At 35.2% G+C, this 17,627-nt stretch overlaps 1 protein-coding gene across 1 annotated transcript in view; it reads left to right on the forward strand.

Annotated features, from left to right (window-relative positions):
- ERBB4 (erb-b2 receptor tyrosine kinase 4) overlaps positions 1–17,627 on the forward strand; it is a 1,112,967-nt gene that overhangs the window by 930,288 nt on the left and 165,052 nt on the right. The window contains exon 20 of the mRNA XM_067740710.1: positions 6,608–6,793. Within this exon, the coding sequence (XP_067596811.1) occupies positions 6,608–6,793 (186 nt within the window). The remainder of the gene's footprint in view (positions 1–6,607; positions 6,794–17,627) is intronic.

Genomic DNA, 17,627 nt, shown 5'->3' on the forward strand with positions numbered 1-17,627 from the left:
TCCTAATTTGATTGTTCAAGTTCACAAAAATGATACCAGCGATTGGAAAGGAGTGCCACTGAGCAATGTAGACACACTTAAACTGATGGCATATTAATTCAGTCTAATTACTGCTCACCTACTTGCACTAGTGAATTATTATTTATTCTAGACATGAGGGAACAGATGCAGATTTCATTTATTTTATTATCTGGGTACCATCTGCAGCAAAACACATTTGTAAAACATTATTATGGACCAATAATCTTGTCTCATTTTTCATCACTGCCATCACTAATATCTTCTTTGTTCTCTTCATCATCATCACCCCCACTATCTTTAGGAGAGGCATTTGTTTTAAGCATTCACAAGTCTGCTGACAGTTTCATTAAGCACAATTTTATATGCCTGTGTTAATTGTTTATCCTTTCTTTTTCTCTATCCCCCTTTTTTTATCTTCCTTATCCCTGAGGCAATGAGATTTTCCCCATTTTCAGCTGGAGGGTATTGAATTAATGGTCCATAGACATAATGAAACAGTGAAAGTTGGGCTGAAGTTAACATTTTTCAAAAACAGAATAGCCTATAAGTTTTCAATGACCATATGTTTTTTGTTTTTTGTTTTCTTTTTGTGAAACTACTAACAGCATGAGTGAGAAAACAAGCTTAAGTGGCAAGGTTTAACATCTGAAGGCTGGGCAAAATGATGCCTTAGTGTGACAAATGGTATTGCTCACTTTTATTATTGTACAGAAATGTCTTTCCTTCAGAATGAAATAGAGGTACAAATAGCATAGGCTAGAGAATAGTGGCACACATGCTTCAGAGCTTTTTATCTATGCCCTGGTCATCCCTTGATAGTTAAAAAAAAATGTGCTTATTGAAACCAGAACTCATTGTAAAGAAAAATGTTTCTGCTTTAGAGTTTTCAGTGTAGCACCTGTTACAGCCTTCCTCTCTGTCCAATGAGAAAACTATTTAATTCACCTACAAGAAAAATTTTGTAAAGCAAAAGGGAAAACAAAGACAGAAAATAATTTCATTTCTGGAAAAATAGATAATATACCTGTCAACTTGTATGTATTCCAGTGGCCTTTGGTGACATTTTCTAGTGACAGCAGCAAAGATTCCAAAATTGCTTCCATAGGCCCCACACAGAGATAGGTAACAAAGGACGTTATTAATTTTAACATAGAGTAATTTATTGAAACCTAACACTCCATTATTAAAATATTGATTTTTTTTCCCTTTCCATCCTACTCATCACTCTAAATGAATCCACATTCTCTTCTCTTTATTTCTTCCCCTATCCCCCAAAAAAGCCATCTGCTATTTCCTTTATGAAAAAATAAAACCTACAATTAGTATCGTCGTGTTCATCTTTTCTTTCTCAAAAAACGAGAACTGTTATGCAAATACTCTGCAATTTGGTTTCAAATACTCTTTGTAGTGTGATGAGCAATTTTCCTTAATACAACCCCAGCTTTTTTGCCAGAACTTACAAATAGATTTTTTAAAAGAGAACTTTCATGGGACTTTTTTACACTCTTCTGATGTAAACTTTTCACATGCATATTTAGAATGGAAATATCATTACTCCTTGAGTTGTAAAAGAAAAAAATTTGTTTATGTATTTCGTCCTGAAAAAGAAGGCCTGAAATAACCTTAAAATCTTTCTTTTACCTTAAATTTCACCGTGTTCTATATCATAGGAAATGGCCTGTACCAAATAATACTCACAGGAAATCAGAGAAATATATTTTCTTCGGCCTTTTCTGAAAGCATATTGTAAGTGATGGCAGTTTACTTGTAGGTGCAAATCTGTTGCTTGAGTTGCTCCTCAGGAGCTAAAGTATCAATATAATTTGACCCAATTCACTCAGGTATGGCTAAAGTCAGGTGTTTGGTGCTATCTTCTTGTTAATAAGATAAGCATCTACAGTTCAAAGTGCTGATAGAATGGAAATTTTAAAATTACAGTATGTTTACTGTCCTAAGAAATAGCACTGTACTAAGAATCAGAAAACACGAATCTTAACACTGATCCTGCTGCCTACACATCATATGACCTGGGGCGGTAATTCTGCTCAGCCTTGGTTTCCTTATGTTACAGCTGAGAATGGCTGCCTCCTTTGCTTCCTAGAGTTACAATGATGATCAACCAACTGTTGCATGTTACTTCCTTTGCAATGGATGATAGAGACATACATTTAATGGAGATGTTCCAGGGGTTCTCAAAGTTCTATGTTTCCTACAGTAATTTCTCCTAGGGATCTTGCTACAAATGTAGATTCTGATTTACTTCTAGACCCGATTATCTGGGAGTGGGACTTGGAAAGCTAGCCTTATAGTGATAAACCTAGGTCGATTTGATGGACATGAAAAACTAGAGCCACCAGAAGAGAAATAGAATGCAATTAGCATACATTTAATTTAATCAGATATCTAATATTTAATATCTAATTAAATATCTAATTTGATACTTGATTGAGTTAGATATTTAATTTAATTATGTTTTGCTTATTTGTTGTTGTCTATGTGTATATTTATATATGTGCATGTCATAATTCAGTGAAGGAATCCTCTGGTTTATGCTTTTAATATTAATGTTAATTACTATTTAATTAGTTAATAAAAATACTACATTAAATAATAGGTAATGCAACTTGGCTAACATTTCTATTTGTACTCTCCTTATAATTACATTAGTTTGCTTTATTTCAAATGTTGACTGAAATATACAGGAAGCAAAACCAAAATGTTTCCACCTCCTGGATCCAAATAGAGCCATATTAGTAGCAATAACTCAAATTTCTGGCTTTGCTAATTGTGCAGAAACTCCCAACTTCAGTGGAAGCCTTCCCAAATAGTTTGGGAAGGGCTGCGTGTCTCATATGATCTTACACAACAGTCTCCCAGTTGCAGTCACCCTGTAGTATCTACAGTGTTTTTTCTCACCAGCTCTGGTCTCCATGTGGAGCTTCTCTTTTCTCTGAGCCACTGAGAAGTCCTACCTCGGGACCGTTTGACTGTTACCACCTGAGGATAACACCTGAAAAACAACAGTTTCAGCTTCTGCCCACAAAAGCCTCAGAAATAATGTGCCTTGAGTTAGGCTGAAACCCCCTTACCAGCTTATTTCTTCTGTTTAGCCTTATATCTATCCCTTCTCTGGACACATATTCATACTGCCCCACCCTTCCTTCTTCAAGAAATAAAATGTTATATTTCACGTAAGACCCTGGCTGTATCCAGTAAAATCTATATACTCTGTCAGACTTACCCCATAATTATGAATAATCTTTAGACTCAGCTGAACTCAACACTACTCAAATAGTAATGGAGGTTAAAAGTGAATAATGTCCTACAAGGCTAATAATGGTGAAAGACAGCAGTCACTAGTGACCCTCTTTTCCTTCCCTGCCCCCATTTTACACTGCCCAAGTAATCACTTTCAATTTTCAGCAATTTCTTCTTTTACTTAACTCTCTATCTAAATAATATGCTTATACTGTCAACTCTTGATTTTTCAGTTTTATGCATCATATACTAACTTTCCATTGTGAACAACAGGAATGTACTTCACTTCCTTCCCATCACCACCTTGCAGAAATATATCTTCCTTTTCTTCATTTTCCAATATAGTCATATGATATTTGCTTATATTGTTTCATGTTTATGTTGTTATGCTTATATAACGACTCCCAGCTGCAGCTGTGCTTGATAGCAGATTTCCCCAACCCCCAGGCCACAGACCTGTAGTGGTCCGTGGCCTGTTAGGAACCAGGCCACACAGCACGAGGTGAGTGGCGGGTGAGCGAGTGAAGCGTCATCTGTATTTACAGCTGCTCCCCATCGCTCGCATAACTGCCTGAGCTCCTCCTCCTGACAGGTCAGTGGCTGCATTAGATTCTCACAGGAGTGCAAACCCTACTGTGAACTGCACATCTGAGTGATCTGGGTTGCACGCTCCTTATGAGAATCTAATGCCTGATGATCTGAGGTGGGGCTGAGGCAGTGATGCTAGCACTGGGGAGCGGCTGCAAATATAGATTATCATTAGCAGAGAGGTTTGACTGCACAGAGACTATAGTTAATCAATGGCCTGCAGACTCATATCAAAACCCTATCAGTGAGTGGCAAGTGAAAACACGCTCAGGGCTCCCACTGATTCTGCATTATGGTGAGTTGTATAATTAATTCATTATATATTACAATGTAATAATAATAAAGTGCACAATAAATGTAATGCACTTCAATCATTGTGAGCCGTCCCCCTGCCCACCCCTGGTCCATGGAAAAATTGTCTTCCATGAAAACGATCCCTGGTGCTAAAAATGTTAGGGACCACTGCTTTATAGTAATTATGAATGACTTTCTTTTCTTGTGTGTATCTTGTGTTTTACCTCAAATTCATTTCTTTATTTTACTTTTGCTTAGTTTTCTGTGTATCTGTCACTAATTTGATGGTCAGTTTCGGCTAGGAAAACGTGTATACTCTTAATGCATTTTAAACTCATTAGGTTTTCTATCAATTCCATCTTCTTGCATCATCTTTTCCAGAGCAATATGTCCTACTCCAGTCTGGACTGGCTACTATCTCAGGCTTCTGTATAGCCTTTATTCTGGAGTATCCCTTCTGTCATTTCCTTGTTTCCTCAATTAAATGTACTTTTTTAACTGCCTTCCACCTTTTATTAAATGAGCACATCTAACAGAGAAAGGAAATGTGAGATAATCATTTTTTTAAATTTATTTTTATTTTTTTTTTTGCGGTACGCAGGCCTGTCACTGTTGTGGCCTCTCCTGTTGCGGAGCACAGGCTCTGGATGCGCAGGCTTAGCGGTCACGGCTCACGGGCCCAGCCGCTCCACGGCATGTGGGATCTTCCTGGACCGGGGCACGAACCCGTGTCCCCTGCATCGGCAGGCAGACTCTCAACCACTGCGCCACCAGGGAAACCCCGATAATCATTTTTAAGAACAGATATGTCTGTATATTTACTCACTTGGTTCAAATTTTGCTGGATGTAGAATTTGAGGTTTAAACAAAACTTCCAGAAGTTTGAAGTCACAGCTCCATTTGGGAGAAGAAACTGGAGCGTGGCCCCATCTTTCACCATATATAAATTTACATGATCCTACTATTTTCACCAGAGTATTTCTCTTTCCATTGCCTGATATTCAGTCCACAGTCCCTTTGGTTTAGCCTCTCCTAAGGATGACGGGGAGAAGGAGATCTGTAGTCTAAGTGCATCCTAAATGGACTTTGAAAAAATCCTGATGAAGTCAGTCCCTCCTGCTTCATTTATGTATAGTGGTTCGTGGTGTAACACTACTGAGCCTTTGGTGTGTAAACAAGTGGGGCAAATTGGATTTCTTTTCAGTTTCCCCCTACTAAGTTAGGCTTCAGATTTCTTACGTTTGCTAAGTCAGTTACTACTAGTAAGCCACTTGCTACTTTTAGCATTCCATCCTCATTTCTTCTTGTGATTATTGGTTTCTGGCTTTTTATTAATGACTCTGTTGTTAAAATGGTAGAATTGAGAGGAAATGGAGGTAAATGTGTATATCAATCTGCCATGCTGTCTTAAAGAGAAGCTCAATATAGCTTTCTGTCTTCAAATATTTGTTTGAAACTTTTCAAAGCTACAAAAAATATTCAAGAATAGTACAATGAACAATCTCATACCTGCATATAGGTAACTGATTGTTAATAAATTGCCATGGATGTGTCACCCACTCTGTGTGTATATAAGGTCATATCAATTTCAAATTGGACTGAAGTTACTTAAAATAACTGTTGATTGAAGGCTAACTTTAGGATGTGCTAAATAACCATAATATGTCCACACTCTATCTCCATTAAGCAAAGCTGCCTTTATGATTATGAAAAAGAATTTAGAACTGTTTTCTCACTTCATGAAATGAGAAAATTGGAGTATACAAATTTGTACAATCTCGCCTCTAGCTCTCAAATTTTATGGTTCTATGAATAAACATCACTTATAATTTTGAAAATGAAATAAATTTGAGTGAAAGCAAAGTTATGGAGCAAAATGTCTTATTAAAGTGTTTATTTTTCTGCATAAATTCACAATAGGCATATTGTTTGTAATTGTTTATAATGATATTTATAATTTATAAATTACACCTGTGTATGCTGTCTGAATCCACGCCAATAATGAATGAGTTAACTTTGAATCGCCTTATTTGTAACTGAGCCACCTTATACAAGTAAGTGCATTTGCACAGATTATTGGACTCTAGAACCAAAGATCAAAGGTTAAAAATCTACAGTATAAATTAGGATTCAATTTCAACTTACTTGGCAGTAAATAAAATCTATTATTATTCATATCACAAAAGAGAAAATACTGCTATTAATTTTATATGCAGTTATTCTATAATATTTCCCATTTTGTATAGTCTATTTTTCATTTAATTTCACTTGAATTAAACCACTTTAGAAATATAATAGCTACAATAATGTCTTTTCACTTTTAATTGATTCCACTGAGTGAGAGTACATTTTAAAAATTATTATCAACACTATTAGTACAGGGCAAATAACTATAATGGTAAAGAACTTTGAGTTTAAACAATGGTGTTATATTTTTTTCTCTTAGGAAGCTCTGATCATGGCAAGTATGGACCATCCACACTTAGTCCGGTTATTGGGTGTGTGTCTAAGCCCAACCATTCAGCTGGTTACACAGCTTATGCCCCATGGCTGCCTGTTGGATTATGTCCATGAACACAAGGATAACATTGGATCCCAGCTATTGCTTAATTGGTGTGTCCAGATAGCTAAGGTAAGTGCCCATCACTTCTGCCTTTATATTTCCTAATCTAGAACAGTTTGGGTATTCAATCTATTTAAATAAAATAAATTATATTTGCTATATTGAAAGATATAGGGAGGTATTTTCATTCAAACCACAGATCAATCTCATAATCTATTTATATATTTTGGGATTATTGTACTGTGATGTTTGTGTTATATTGACCAGATACCAAAACAAATAACTTATTGGTCAGGAGGAAAAATTGTTATACTGGATTTGTTTGGCTTTGTTGTTTTTGTTGTTGTTTAGGAATAGTTTAGTTAACAAAATTCAAGAAGGAAAAGATTGAAGGTTTGAGTTGTTCCATTTTTAGATGATTTTGTTAGCATAGCATGTACGTTCAATTCTCAGAATTACAAATGATCAAATTCTAAACATTTTTCTAGACATTTTGATAACTCTCGATTGGTCTTTAATAGTTGTTTTTTTGTTGTTGTTCCTGGTTTTGTTTTTGTTTTTTTGTCTGGCACAAGGTCTCAGTCATATAACGCATGTTAGGAGAGTGATGTGGATTTCAGTACCTGGGGTGATGGAAGGAGATGGTTCTATGTGAAGTAGAAAACATGTACTTGCTTCTTGGGGACTATGTTTTTTTTTCCACCTGAGTTAACGGATCTTCAAAACTTTCAGGAAGGTCCAGAATTCTGGATTTTTCTCTAAATTTAAACCTTGGCTCAAACTTTTGAAACACCCTGGGAGCCAAGCAAAGCTTTCACATCCTGTAGTCCACCAGTGTGCAACTTTGGAGTGCATACTTTAAGTTCAAAGAAGCCGTTACAATTTTCTATACCAAGATAAATAGGTCTGGGATGAGTTTTAATTCACTATTCCCACTCTTATTTACACCAAAATATGACCTGATGTTCTATAAATTCTACAGATCTGATCATTTTAGCATTTGTATAATATAAAGGCCAAAATGTCAATCCAGTAGTTTTAGCCTATTTCTTTTTACAATCTGAGAGTGAATAAAAATACATCACCCAAAGAAGAAATTGGAGAAAATTCTTAAAATGCAAACCCAAAAAGTTATTTGAGGGAAAAGCCCAGTTGAGTTTTCTGTACCGTAAATCTTGATATAGTCTCCTTATGGACCGTGTATTACAATTTTGTGAATATCACATGGCAGACTCACAACGGAGAGGATCCTTTACAGTAATGAAGTTTGAAATATCACTCTTCAAAAAGTGATTTAATTATCTAAGAACTTCTATAATTTATAAGGTGAGCTAAATGTAAATGTGCGATAGACATTCTCAAATCATCCTAGCACTATAAATGAAAACAAAACTAAGTTTTGAATTTCTTAGTTCTTCTCTATATTTCCTGCAGTCTTCTCCATAATTTAGGTTTTGTCCTTAGGGATTCATGGCATTAATATATCATTTATGCAAGACTGTACACTCTAATAATAGAAGCTACTTTGAGTTCCCTGAATAATCACACTGTTTTAAAATCTTTTTGCCTTTGTAAATGACATTCCTTCTGCTTACAAATCTTTTCTCATAGCTTCTTGATTCACGTAGCATGATGTTTTTGATCCATCAACACTGATTGGGCTTCCTCCCCTTGTGAAGTCAAACTCTTTTCTCTCTAAAGAGAAGTAACTTCCTTCTCTTCTGTGTTAGTTTGTATTGTATTATTTAAATGTTATACTGCGTGTTTATATAACTCTCTGACTATATGGCATATTTGTTTAGTCATTAATCTTTTAATAAATATGTGTGGACACCTACCATGTGCCAGGTACTATGTAGACTGAGGTGTCTAATGGTAAGAATGAACATTCAACAAATAAAACAACTAGTTACAGGATTAAACACTTTGGTTTAGATTTTGAAGAAAAGTAATTACAGGGGAGACTTAAGGACAGACCCCACTGAGTCCCGAGAGAGACTTTGGCTATGGGAAGAAATTTAGGCAGAGGAAAGATAACACAGAGCCCTATATATATGGTGACCATGTAATTTGTCATCCAAATGAACAAGTTTAAGAGTGAAAGGAGGCTCTATTACTAGTTATGCCGGGACAACAGGCACACAAATGTCCTAAACAGAGCAAGGTATGTGGTAACATTGTGTAGCATGAAAAATTTGGATTTTATTCTAAATGCAGTGGATATTGAAGTATTTTGCCCTGGACATGATATAATCTAATTTATTTTCTAAAGAGATCATGCCAATTTATGTATGGAAATTAGATTGAGGCAATGCAAGAATGGAAATGAGGATACCAGTTAGAAGTCTGGGGGTAATGAAAATAAGAAGTTAATGAAATTATGAAACATTTTTGAGACAGTTTAGGTATTTGATTATCGATTAGAGGATGCTGAGGGAGGGAAATATGGTGGTGCTGTTGCCTGAGGTGGAGAAGGCTAGTTCAGTTCCAGACATGGCAAATGGACAGGGTTTATTGAACATAAAAATGGAGCTATCAATTAGGTAGTTGAATTTGGTCAGGATTGTAGATATAGATTTAAGAGTTATAAGTATTCAAATATATGGGAAGATATGAGATTACCTAGTAGTTACTGATTTGGTCTGATTCATATTTTTTCCCAGCACTTAAAATTGGGTCTTACATGTAGGTAGCTATTCAATATATATTTAATAAATATATTTAACTCATAAAGAAAATGAAAAAAAAATTTACCCTTAGGGAGGGAGTCCTTCCTTTATCTTGTTTTCCTACTTTGGGGGCAGAATTGTGTAGTGGAAACAGCTGTAGGGTCAAAAGGACCTACATTAGTATGCCAGTGCCCACGTTTTGGTTTTGTGAATTTGAGTAAATTATTCAACCTCTTTGAATTTTTGTTTCTCAGTGTATTAATGGAGTTAATAATTATTACATTTTTCTTCATTCACAAAATGAGTATAATACTATCTACCTGCAGTAGGCTGAAAAATAATCCCCTGCCTTCAAAATGTTATTCCTATCCCCATCTTCTGTGAACATGTTAATTTACATGTTAAAAGGCATCGTGAGGATGTGATTAAATTAAAGATCTTGAGATGGGGAGATGATATTATCCTGGATCATCCAAGTGGGCCAGTGTAATCCGAGGATCCACATAAGTGGGAAGCAGAAGAATCAAAGTAAGAGAGAGAAGATATAAAAACGGAAGCAGAGTTGGAGTGATAGGCCTTGAAGATGGAGAAAGGGGGACACAAGCTGAAGAATACAGTTGACCTCTAGAAGCTAGAAAAGGCAGGGAAACAAGTTCTCCCCTAGAATCTCCAGAAGGAAAGCAGGCCTGCCAACACCTTGATTTTAGTCCAGTTTAGAAACTGATTTTTGACTTCTGATGTCCGGACCTGCAAGAAAATTAATTTGTATTGTTTTAAGCCACTGCATTTGTGGTAAGGAGTTATAGCAATAGAAAACTAATAAACTTCCTCATAGTGATTTGCAAAGATTAAATAAAATAGCTCATGTAAAATCCCTGGCTCAGCTCCTAGATCATGGAGTATTTAAAAGCAATCTTCTTTTATTAGCTATAGGTCAAAAGCCTCAAAGTAGAGAATTGTTTCAGAAATGTCTGTAGAATATGAGTAATTTGGTCTGAGTCAACACAAGTATTTTGCAAATAATTATTTCAGTAAGTTGGAGGCTTCTTTTTCTTTACTTCCAGTTCTCACTGAGAGAATTTATGAAAGTGAGATATCACCATCACAATTACTCCAATACCCACTTTCATTTTGGCTGCATCCCTTTTATTTATTGACAAAACCGGTAGAAGGGGAGATATGATGCTGTAAAATAACCAGCTTATACTTGCGTTATAAAATACCTGTGGAAAGTGTAACATAAGTAGAAGAAATAATAATTATGGCTAACATCAAGCACTTACTCTGTGTAAGCCACTACTCTGTATATTTTATTCATTAGTTAATTTTTCTCATCACAAACCTATAAGGTAAGTATCATTAGTGTGTCCATTTCACAGATAAAGTCAGTCACAGAGAATCTGTTACATGATTAAATTCACACAGCGAGTAAATAAATATTATAACCACTAATCTATGTTTTTATATATAAAGAAGAAAGTATTTTTTTTTAATTTCATCCATATTCCAAGTTTTCCTTACATTCTTCCATTGGTACATCTTTCTACAACATTTTATGTAACAGAAACACAAATTTCAACACCAAAATTTCTTCTTATCAGCAGCCATTTTCACTCTGCATGTGATGCATTTAGAACTTGATTTAATTTGGTAAGCAGAGCAGAACGTATTATTTATTATTTAATGTTTGTATAATACCATATGCCTTCCTGGGGCTTTATGAATCCAGGATAGAAGATAGTTGTGAGAATTCCTTCTTTCAGAGTTGTTGCTAACAAGTTGGGCAAGCAGTTTTGAAAAGACAACTTGGCAGATTCTGAAAAGTGTATGTGAGTTTAGTGAAGGAATTTCATGGTGAGTCCATGTAGGTAAAGCGTGTCTTACACAACAGGCATCTGCTTGGTGCTTTATATATTTTGTATTATGTAATCTTTACTGAAACTCTAACAGGTATGACCCATTATTCTCCCAGTTTATAGATCAGGAAAATGGAGGAACTTAAGTCCTAAAGGACACAGCAGTAGGTTGAAATGCCTGGATTCTGTATCAGTAACTCTGATGCCTCCTGAGCCAGGTCTTTAAACCATTCTTCACCCTTTCCTCTCCAAATATATGCACCACTGCAGCTTATAGTCACTTGCACTCCTCCTGAATTTGAGGAGTGGAGGAGTGTGACATTTTATCTGTAATTGTGTCTCATCATCATGCCCATAAAAGAGAAGATTCCATCATGAATAATACTTTTTATTGTCTTCATGGAAATTTTTTATTGCTTTATCGTGAAGGTCTATGTCACATTTTCAGGATCAAGTGCTAGATATTCATTTAATTATGGGAGAATTTTTTTAATTGATGTTTTACATATAAAATATTATGATAAAGCAAGCTAAAAACTATTCTGTGAGCTACCATGCAGTATTGATACTGTTCACAAGTGACACTATAAATCAAGAATTTAAAATGTATAGTTTGGTGCTAGTTTGTGTTAAGCATACAGATTCTAGAACCAGACTGAATGGGTCCAAATCCCAGCTGCCTCAGTTATCAGCTGTGTGGCCCTTGACAAGTTATTTAATCTCTCTGTGCCCCCTGAAAATGAGCATAATAATAGTACTCACTTCATAGAGCAGTTATGAGAATAAGGTAATACTTGTGCTAAAAATGCTGCTTAGCATAGAGTAAGAGTGTCCACCACGTGTTATAATTTTGGATAATATCTGAGGTGAAAACAATAAGGAAAGACACATACATTCATAGTTAGAACACCCTCATGATGTCATTTCAAAACTACTCAATTTTAAAATCTCAAGTATGAAAGATTTAACATTTGTTCTTACACCACACTGAGGGTAGGAGGAGGTCATCCCATGTTTAATATTTCTACTTTTTGGAAGAAGGAACTTGTCTCCTATCTTCACGTGCTTTCCTACACAGGTTCCTAAGCTGCTGTTCTACATGTGCTATTATTGTGACCTCTAATTTTCATGTTAGGAAATCGAATTGTTTGTAATGTTGAGCATGTGAAACCAGCCGTGAATTGGCAAAGAGCTGAGGTCAGGGTAATTTTTGAATAGATAGTCTGTTACCGGGGAGGAGCAAAGAGAAAATTCTAACTTCTCAATCTCAAGGTTGAAAGGTTAAAGTGGGTTTAACTTCCTTTTACTGCATAGATTTTATCTTCTGACTTCTTTCTAAGGAGATTATTTGAGACTTTGTTGTTGTTGTTACTGAATTTTTAAAGCCTGAGTACTGAGTATCTGCCACCATTATTTTTCAAAATCTTGAAACCTTCCTCGGAGCTTTGCTGGCCTATTTTTCTTTACTGTCAGATTTTCTTCTGGAGCTCTAATGATTTGCAGTTTAATTCAGATGTAATGTTACCAGGGCTTTCTTTTTTAGTGGTTTACAATTGGAACTAGTTAAAGAGATGATTCTAAAAACATTTTTCAGTGGTCCATTGTACACTTCAAGATGATTCATTGTCTGACTAAGTTATAAATTGATCCATCCTTAAAATTCCTCTGAAAAGAAATGGAAATAAAGATAATTTGATATTTCAAAGAGCAAAAATGACCTAATATGTTTAACCAAAATAATTTAGACCTGCCTATATATAAAGACTCTTTCAGTTATATTTTTGCAAATAGATTGATTCCAACATTTATGATTTCTAAGAAAACTTGTATTGCTCAAAGGTCAACATGAATTTTAGCCCAGTTTAATAGATTCTCTCAATTAAACTTTTTAAAAAAATTTTACACTCTTAAGTTGTCTGTCCTCCAGATTACTTTTCTTGCCCACATAATATTCCCAGTTGGAGCTAATGGGAATTCTATTGTGAAATCTAATTTTTGTAGCTATTGGGAGGTGTCTGTGGATCTTAATTTTCTTTTTTCTTGATGGCAGAGTGGCAGTTAGTGTGAGGGGCAAAGAGGAGAAAAGAATTTCTCTTTTTCTCAGTTCAGAAACATAGTTCACCATGATTGGAAGGAGAGCAGATTTCTGTGTTAAATAAACTTTTCTTCTGTACACAGATATGAAGTCTTCCTTAAGGTTTAAATGTATAACATGAGCAGAACCTTCATTTACTTTCTTTCTTTCCTCTTTTCCATTGTTCTCTAGCAGTAGCGACACAGAGTGACAGGAAATAGTAATTTCCCATTTGACTCAGCCATTTCCTTCTACATGAATAAAATTGGACTCAAATCTGAATGTCTGATGTCAGTTAAATGCATGAACTGGGTGCTGAAACTTCTGGTTTGTTTGTGGTCAAGACCAAATTCTATATTTAAATACGACCTCAGTCTTATGCACATATATATAATTTAAAAATAATAAATACATATTCTACAGAAGAGACAGAATACTTCTAACATTCTAGAAAATATAAAATTGTCATTTATTAAATACATTTAATAATATGATAATGACTTTGTGAATACTAATTGAATGGGTTTGGGGGGTATGTTGTGATACAGAAAAATTATTATATTTTATAACAGTGGAATAGAAGAGATATATTGGAATTAGAAGCCATAGTGTTAGTGGCATAGACAGACTCCAATTAATGACATTTCACAATTTAAATTAAAATAGAGAGTTTTTTTTTTTTTTTTTTTTTTAGTCACAGCCACTGTTTGGAAGAGACAAGGATGAAAGTTAGCTTATTATCATTTTTACTGCTACTATTTATCTTTGAAAGCATTATATATTCTAATGAATTGTCATTAGATCTTTAGAGAAATTCAGTAGCATGAATATGACTCAATGGTAAAATTTTATTCAGAATAAATGCATTCAGTGACTTTCCCAAGATCCTGCTATTAAATAGTAGATGGATGAAGAACTGCACTCAGAATCACGGACAAGTCGTTGATTATTTCATGAAGATACAATGTTCAATTTTTTTTTACCCTAAAGAAGCAGCCAAATGAGTGAATTTTTGCAGGGTCTCTGTCCATTATTAGACCTATTTCTAAATTAGACTTTTGAATCACAAAGGAGAATATCTACAGTCTTTGCTTAACCAGGAAAAATCATTTATTTATTCATTTTAAAAAATATTAAGTTATGATGTAGCAGGTACCATCCCAAGATATGGGATTTTAAGAAAGAGCAAGTTCCTCTATCACAGTTTTTATATTCCACTGGGGAAGAGAGACACAAAAACTAAGTAAACAAAAAACATTACCTCATGGAGTGAGTGATGAGGTATGGTATCACACAGCAGTATTTTAGGGCAGAATTTAGGAGGAAGCAGCACTGTGTTCCAGTTTTAGCTCTATCACTTATCATCTGTATGACTTAGGCAAATTCCTTACTGTCTCTATATTTGTTTTCTCATCTATACAATGGGCAACAGCCTCCATTTGTCCACCTCCTGTGATGGTTAAATGAGATCATGCATCAGCTTTACACATTTGCTACCAAAACTTCAGTGCTTAGTATATGTTATTATAATAGCAGGTAAAATTACAACATATTGTTTAATATTTATTATCATCAAAATTAATTTAAATGTGACTTTTACAGAAAGATAGTGTAGTGTAGCAGAAAAAGTATGAACCACAGAGAAATACAACCTGGGTTTGAATTTTGAATCATAGTTAATAAGAGCTTTGAGAGTCATTTTCCCTTTTGCCAAATGAAAATACTTGGGCCTGCATAAAAGGAATAAAAGCTATGTTTATCAAATTTGAATTAACAAATAAATAGAAACAACTGATATGAATCTGAAAATTTAGATAATAGTTTCTACAGAACACAGATACATATATTTCTTTATTAATTTGCACTCATTTATTATATTCCTTTTTTCTTTTGTTTTTATTCATGTACTCATTTATTATTGTACTCATGAATATAGCAAACTTCCATTGAGAACCTACTATAATTATAATGATGAAAACAAATGGATTTTGCAATTAGATCTGGCTTTGAATCCCAACACTACCAGTCATTAGCTGTGAAATTTTGCACAAGTTCCGTAAACTCTGTGAACTTCCTTATCTAAACGTCAGGATAATAATATTTACCAAATAGGGTTATTGTAACAGCTAAATAAAACAAAATGTGTCAATATCTTAACATGTTGTCTAACACATAGTATTGCTCAAGAAATATTGACCTTTTTTTGTAATCACATAGAACAGTGCTCTCAAGGCCATCCATTTCAGAAGAGGATCTCTATATGTTTGCATAATAAAGGGTTCACTTGAAATTTTTTTTTTCCAGGACAAAACACAAATCTGTCCAAGGGAAGTCTTTTCATCATTTCCTCATATTAAACAGAAATAAATTTGGTCTGAAATACTAGATTGGAGGAGCATCACATTAGTTTTTATTTTTTTTCTAAATTAAAATGATTCCAGCTTGGTACTCACCTATCAGAGTTGGCCAGAAATTCCATTTTAATCGTGTATTGGGAGATCCCTATAAGGATTTTTCTAGAGATATCAAAGAATCTGATGAGGAATATCAGATGCTTGGTAAACAGGAGCAGAGTCTCCATTTTTCCAGCCTTCATAATTCGTACATGAAGGTGCTCTTGTTCGGCTCTACAGAAGCAGAGTTCTCCAATCTTTCTGTCAAGTATGCACAATCCTTATAGTTCCCAAATAATTTTTCATCTTTCTTTTTTATTTTGGCATATAACATGAGTATTTATTGCTCACAAGTTTGGGTGTGCTGGGTGGCTCTGGGATCTCGACTGAGCTCATTCACATGTTTCGGGGTTGGCTGGGTGTCAGCTGATCTAGACTGGACTGACTGGGGTGACTGGAGGATTGGACTGTACTTCACATGACTCTTCTCTCCATCAAGCTAGCTGGGACATGTTCCTATAAATCCTTGTCTCATGGTGTTCAGTCCTCCAGGGCCTGGGCATCCATGTACACACCATCCTGGGAGAGACTTAGCACTTCTGTAGGGACAGAGTGAGAGTAGGAGGCTAGGTTCCCCCTACGCCACCCCATTCCCAGTCCCTTTCTGGAACTGCCACCAGTGATTCCCTCTTCCCTCTTTGGTCTTAGAGAACCTAATCTTTTTTCTCTAGATTGTTGGGTTCAGCCTCTTTTATGTTCCACCCTCACCTCCAGGGCTAGATAGAAATAAGTCAATTTCTCAAACCACAAAACCTATGAGAGGCTTATCGCCTGGGTGCTGTTGCCTTGGAATTATAATTTTAGGTACTACAGTGTAAAATCCCTTTCAAGATGAAGCGCCCAAACTAGAAACATACTGCTTTTCCTATTTATTCTAAAGAAGCAAGCACAAAACACAAATCAAATCAATATCTTAAAGTAATTTGCTGTGTACAAAAAGAAAGAAAAATAACAGAAAAATCACACAGAAGGGACCAGCCCAAAGTTCCTTTATGGAGATGGTAAATCTTTAAAACAATGAATACCAGAACTTATTGAAACTTTGGCACAGCAAGGAGCTCCAGAAGATTATCTATTTCACTGATTTAAAAATTTTAAAACGTGAAATTGTTTTGTCAAGTGAAATTTTACTTGAAAATCTAAACAAATAAAACTGAGCCATACCTATAGCAATAGAAGGCGTTGAAAGAGCTTCATGGTACCCTGAGGGATCCCTAGGTCCTCACAGAGACCAGCTTTAAGACCATAGATGTGCCTGTATTGAAGATGGGGAAAATGAAGACTAAACAGGTAACAGAATCCATTTAAGGCCACAGGTCATAGTGACAAAGCCACAATCTGAATTCATTTATCACCCAGTCACCCCAGCCTAGACCAACTGACAGCCAGTACCCCTTACCCTGACTCCGTAAGATTTGTGGACTTCTCATTTGTAATTTAGGTGAAATAACTCCTACAGTATTACAGAGGTTTAGTCTAAAAGATCATCTACTTTTAATTATCTCATGATAATTTTTAAGGGTCTAATGAACTTTTTCCCCTTCTGGAATAGAAGCAGCTAGTTTATTTTTACTTTGAAGTACTTTTGTGTTTTCGGTTTACCTTCCAAGGGCTTTTTATTTTTTATCTCTCTTTGCTACCAATAGTTTTTCCTCTCCATCTTTATATCAGAATGTCTAATAACATTGCAACCTCCCAAATTGGTGATAAAGCACCTGACTGAATTTGAATCATGTTTATCCCCTCCCTGAATCAACCTCCTGCTTTTTATTTATGTGCTAAATTCTCATTGCCTTAAAGGAGGATGATATAAAAGAGGTAGTAAGGGATAAGAGAGCATCTCGATTTCAC

Source organism: Pseudorca crassidens, chromosome 6 (genome assembly GCF_039906515.1).
Source record: "Pseudorca crassidens isolate mPseCra1 chromosome 6, mPseCra1.hap1, whole genome shotgun sequence".
Lineage (NCBI taxonomy): Eukaryota > Metazoa > Chordata > Mammalia > Artiodactyla > Delphinidae > Pseudorca > Pseudorca crassidens.